Source organism: Mustela nigripes, chromosome 5 (genome assembly GCF_022355385.1).
Source record: "Mustela nigripes isolate SB6536 chromosome 5, MUSNIG.SB6536, whole genome shotgun sequence".
Classification (NCBI taxonomy): Eukaryota; Metazoa; Chordata; class Mammalia; order Carnivora; family Mustelidae; genus Mustela; species Mustela nigripes.
In genome coordinates, this window is record NC_081561.1 from 79208790 (window position 1) to 79214789 (window position 6000).

The window sequence follows — 6000 nt, forward strand, 5'->3', positions numbered from 1 at the left end:
AAGTTCTAGTACCATCTTCTCAAAAGCAGGGACAGTAAACAGCACAATTTACATCTAAGTTCAAAGGCTTTCCTAATCCCAAGGGATGTCAAGGAATTGATTTGAGACAAGGGAGGGGATGGTTTATTTTTAAGATTATTTATTGAACAAGGGGGAGGGCCAAAAAGAGAGAAGAGAAGGGGAGGTAGGGAGTGAGGGGGGTGGGGAGAGAGAGAGAGAGACTGATTCTCCTACAGACTCTCCCCTGAGCTTGGAGCCCAACACTGGGCTTGATCTCATGACCCTGAGATCACCATTTGAGATGAAACCAAGAGTGGGACACTTTAACAACCGAGCCACCCTGGCACCCTGGGAGGGAATGGTTTATTAAGACAGCATTCACTGCAGATTATAGAGCCCCAGCATCTGGGGTACATTTTTAGGGAGCCACAGAAGACGACGGCCAGATTGCCCCCCTACCAATAAGTACCCCTGGGAAGTGAAGGCCTATCAACACATACCTAGAAAAATAAAGTGAAATATTTAATGAAAAAAGAAGGGACTGACTCTATGGCACAGAAACTGACTGTTTCATTCAGATTAGACTAGACATTTTCTAGTTTACTTAAACCTACAGCTGTTTTATCAGAATACCCAGAATAAACTAGTTTCCTAAAAATAATATACTGGCTTCAAAAAGGATTCAGGCAATAGATAACAAAAATATTCCATGTCAAATTGAGTGGCAAGATTGTGGAATATTTCATTTCTTTTGGGAGCAGGTCCCCGTATTTCCCAAGTTTTCTATAGGACACCTACCAAATATATTATAGGGATTAAGCTTCGGTGGTAGGATTATGATTTCATACTTTTGGGAACATTTCTGTGTATTTTTTAGGTTTTCTATGGCAAAAATACATCACTTCTGTCATCAGAAATAAAATGTAATTTGCAGAGGAAAGAAAGTCATTCATGCCGGCTTCTTCCTCCTTGCCTCCTTAGTTCAAGCTACTTGTGACACCTCCTGTCTGTGACATAAATTCCAGCTTTCTCTCTGGCCCTACGGTGCCTTCTCCATTTAGCAGCCATAGTGTTCCTTTAAAATGTAGAGTCCTCCAGTAGGTTCGCTGCACAGAGAATTCAGTCTCTGCAAGACCCATGCACCTGGCCCTGGCCTATCCCTCCCTCTGATTTTATCTCCTAATTTACTCCTCCCCCCACACCTGTCCCTAATTCCTATCCACTCCTACCCCTGTCTACCACCACACCTTTCCCTAACCCTCTCTCTCCCCAATGCCTTTCTCCTCCCAGCCATACTGTTTTGCATCTGTCTCTAGAACAAACCAAGCAACCAGGAACAGGTCCGCAGACTTCACCTCCATACTCGTCCCAAATCAAAGGCTGTCTCTTCAGAGAGGGCTTCCCTGAGTGCCCTCCCGGGAGACACATTCCATACTATTTCTTGTTCTGCTCTTCACAGCACTTACAAGGACCTGGTATTATTTTATTTATGGTCTCCCTCCCCATTTGAACCACCATCCTCTCCCTTTATAAACCCCTTGAGAACTGGAACCTTATTCATCTTGTTCAAACATCTGTCCTGAATATCTCCACAGAGCTCGTCCTATAGATGCACAATGAACTTTGGTAAGGGGGTAGGGGTTATCAGCTGGCAAGATTTTATCTGCACGTTGCCTTCAAGTTTATTTTATGCTGTATTTGAGGAAGTGATTAAGATGGCACATTTTCTTTCTCAGCACACCATGACATCACTGTTGCTAGACTGTTGTGATATATGGAAGTAGAAGCAGAAAATGAGGGTTATCATTCTTCTTTCCTATGCTTTTCCCAGGGGCTACTTGGAACTGAACTAAGAGATTCGCCAGGTTAACTCTGCAATCTTTTTTTTTTTTAACATGTGATCTAACCAAGACATTCAAACACAATAGCTCAAGAAACTTCAAGATAAAGGAGGGAGTGGAATGTAGATACCTGTATATTCCCCAAAATGCAGATATTCAGATAAAAACTGGATTTGTACTCTTATCTTCCCAATGCTAAGCTACTCAGCAGAAAACAATGTCACAGAGAAACAAAACCAGACCTATCCTCACACCTTAGGATGTCTTTGTATTCCCAAATTAAGTTCCTGCCAGTGACAACCTGAAAGTTGCTGGCAGGCCTAAAAGCTAACTATGCCCTTGAAAAAGGCCCAGAATTCCTGGGATTTGGTACATAAATATATGAAGTCTAGAACTAGTTTGATGTCTCGCTTCTTGTCTGGATTCCAGTTAATATTGAGAAATACTAGTTCTGTATGGGTACATGGGTACAGTTATCTTCTCCTTAAGTTGCTGAAACCCAAGCTAAAAGTTGTCCTAAATAATGGAAAACACATTTATCAAATCAAAAGCAATCAGTGACTGACCCCTTTCATGGCCCTCAAAGATAGTTGATGAGCTCTTTTTAAACTGCCACAGAAAATCTGACAGGAGGGATAGCTGAGAAAGTTCCATAAAATTATTAAAATGAAAACATTTCTGATCATGTGGCTCCTCTATTGAAAACATGTGAGATTTATCCTGATCTAGGTTTTGAGAATCAACATGTTGCAGCTGAAGTGGGTTCGAATCCTAAACACTACTTGAGCCTGTCTCCAAAACAGGGGCAGAAATGGAGAAGCAGATAGAAGTTCTTATTTAATGAAGGAAAAGACTGGAACACACACCTACTAGGACTGAAGTACTAGCACTATTCGATTGTTAAGAGGAAAAATGAAATTCATTCCATTTCAAGTGCTTCCTTCACAGACTGAGGGAGTTTGTGACAGCCCACCTGTTTCCTATCTGATATGGAAGAGCCGTGAGACAGGGACAGGTTAGTAACAGATAATAAAAGGGCAGGATGGCCCCACCACCACTCTCAACTCTTCTAAAGGGGAACATAATGACTGGCACTGGGATCCACAGGGGAGACAGGAGGAGAAGAAACCGAATGGCCTACCTAAAATCCAAATGTAGAATAACTTTGTTTCCTATTTTCTTCTTCCAACTGATCATTAAGACACTGTTCCAGGTGATGGCTGACAGTAGTCCTGAGTATTAGAAATTTCTAACTAGAACCAGAATGATCACTGCTAATTAGGCAGGGGACAAAAACACCTCTCAGAAACACCAAGAACGAGAAGAGGCGGGCCTCCGATGACAGTTTCTCTCAATAAAATCCTGGGTCTTTTGGAGCTTCGGAAAAGGGCGCTTCTTACGTCAACTCCACGGAGGGACACCCGGACTGGTGCTCAGCTAGTGTGAATCTACAAACATGAGAGGCCAGACTATTACCCTCAGAGTCCCTGGATACCTTTTGTCTTGCCGCAGGTCAGCTGTGAGTTCAGAACTTCAGGGTGTCAGGACTGTATAGAGCTGGGAAGTTTACACCAGAAAAGGGAGGAAGAGATGGATTTCTCCCAGTTCCCAGGCTCGTAATGGGACTTTATAGAACTCTGTGCCTTCTGTAGAACAAAGCCTGTTAACTCAAGGCAGTTGGTTCCAGTCCCTACACAATAAACTCGAAATAGGAAGGTGTAGGTCTGGGCGGCCTAGCTCCCACACACTGTCTTACTAGAGGTTGTTTACTTGTTCAGAGTTAAATGGGCCCACAAGGGAATGCATCACACACACCTGTTGTTAAAACGGAAGGTGGCTTTAGGGGAGGATGAAATAGGTGCAGGAAATTAAGGCACTCATCGTGATGAGCACTGAGCCCTTTGTAGAAGTGTTGAATCACTATACTGTACACCTGAAACCAACATAACACTGTATTTTAATCATACTTGAACGTAAAAACTTAATTAAAAATTACTGACTAAACATCACCCCCTACTAAAGAAGGCCTTAAAAGCAATAATCTGTCCAGAAATTCTAACTTTTTTCCAAATATTTCCATCAAGTATTTCCTTATCCTTTTCCTTCCTCTATGTTTGGGTCCTTTGCTGTCATAGAGAAACAGCATACTGTTTTTAAGTGAGTTATTAATAAATTTATCTCTAAATTGAGGAAGTAAATTTAACAGCTGATTAGAAAGAAAACATTTCTCTGCCCCATTTGATTTCCATCACTCTATGTTACGGAATACTTGTGGACCTCCTCTTGCTTAGTAGGTTGGGGTTAATTGAGAAAAGTGACCCTTTCTCTCAAAACCTCCAGTTTAATTAACAGTAATGGAAACTGTAGCCACCATTCCATGACATTTTGGACAGTTTCTTTGGTAGTGCAGGGCTTACATTTATTTGAATGCTCTCTTTATGTTCTGAAAACTTTTTTCTTTTACATGAAGATCCATCTAAAGATGTTGACTCCAGCTTTCACCAAAAATATAATTTGCAACCACGAAGTTGATTTACATGTTTTTTACTCTTTAGCTGATGCCTCTGTGGAGAAGCTATCCTGTTCAACACCCAAGGACATGAGGGGTGCTAATTTTTTTTTTTTTCTTTAAACTTGTGGACTCCTATTGATCTCTCAGGAGTAAAACCCTGAACATTTTGTTTTTACAAATAACCTGATACCTGTAGAATGAACGTTTCCTTTCCAGTCCGCTGAAGTTCAATGCTGAGCAAGTTTGATGCTGAATTTTAATATGACTCTCCCTCGGCTATAAGTGAAATTTAGAAATTTCACTTACATTTTCATTTTAAAAAGGCTGCCAATTACAACATCCACTTGCCTATATGTATCTGCCTGGAATATGCCAGATTTTTTTTTTTTTTTGTACTTTTAACCTCATTTTGTAAACAGAGACCCAAATTTTACCAAGCAAGTGGGGGACAGGGATAAAAATAACAAGAGGTAATAAAGAACACTGACGTTTATTTCAACTTCATCCTCTAAGGATTTTTAAAATCACACAAAAAGTCCTTTTTCTCAGTCTTCGTTAAAAGCAAACCTGCAATGTGAGAGCAAGGCTAACAGTTACAAAACCCTTCCCAGCTGCAGATTTCAGAGCTAGCAAAAGCACTGAAAAGAGAAAAGCATGCAAAGGAACCCCCCTTACCTGAAGTGAAAGCAGTACACCAGCTTGGTGACTACTGTAACCATCTTTCCAAGTCAAGAGCCGGCAATGCCAGCGTGCCAAGAAGTGAAAAAGGACGCTAGGTTTGTTTTGGAGCGGCTGCCAGAATCTTGCCAGGTCCTTTCTCCCGGGACACACCTCCCCTCTCTGGCTCCGAAGACAAGCGGCTCTCGCTCGCCCTTCACGGTTAACCACAAGCCCGTCGTTTGTGCTCCATCATCCAGCAGCTGCTGGAAGCACCGGGCTGCAGCGTGCACGCCGGGGTGCTGAGAGGAGCCCCGCGCGGAGCAGGCGGAGTGCAGCCCGGGAGAGCCCAGGGCTGCGCGGCCGCAGCTGACGATCCTAAAGCCGCATGTTACTGGGCAGAGAGCAGCTTTCCAGGAACGAGGACCAGCTGCGGCACAGCCCCGGCGCTTCCCGGAGCCCAGGGCAAGCCGGAGCAGGCGGAGAGCTCAGGAAGCCGCCCGGCTACTGAGCATGCTCGGCTGGTCCCCGGCGCGGCGAGGGCCTTTCAACCGGTGACTTCTCTTCCTGATTTGAGAAGGGGAGAAGGCAGAAGTGTGCAGGGGTGAGATTGAGTGGAGGTGATTTCGTCAACGTGGAGATGACCTGCTCCTCCCCCCCCCCCAAAAGAGATATATTGCATTGCAATTAGCAAATATATTATCGATTAGATTGATAAAGATGTTTGGAAGCTATCAGTACTGTTTAGTCTTTCTGCGCAGTTAAGCTGTCTCTGGGGTCACAGTTAAGTAGTGTAGGCAGTGAAAGGATTTTAAACCTAGAAAATCACTATCACTCAAAGGTTTGGAATGAAATTGCCTGCATTTGAAAGTCTGAGTAAGCAATGTGTCATAAATCAGTTGATATGTACACAATGAAATCTGCCTAAAGACAATGACCTTCTTAAGAAAAACATTTTATAAGGTGTGCAATTATTGAGGTTTAAATGTT

General features: G+C 43.0%; 1 protein-coding gene across 1 annotated transcript in view; it reads right to left on the minus strand.

Moving 5' to 3' along the window:
- Positions 1-5517, minus strand: part of ARHGAP18 (Rho GTPase activating protein 18) — a 196981-nt gene extending 191464 nt beyond the window's left edge. The window contains exon 1 of the mRNA XM_059400700.1: positions 5029-5517. Coding sequence (XP_059256683.1) covers positions 5029-5072 — 44 coding nt within the window. The 5' untranslated portion in view covers positions 5073-5517. The remainder of the gene's footprint in view (positions 1-5028) is intronic.
- Positions 5518-6000: the final 483 nt, after the last annotated feature.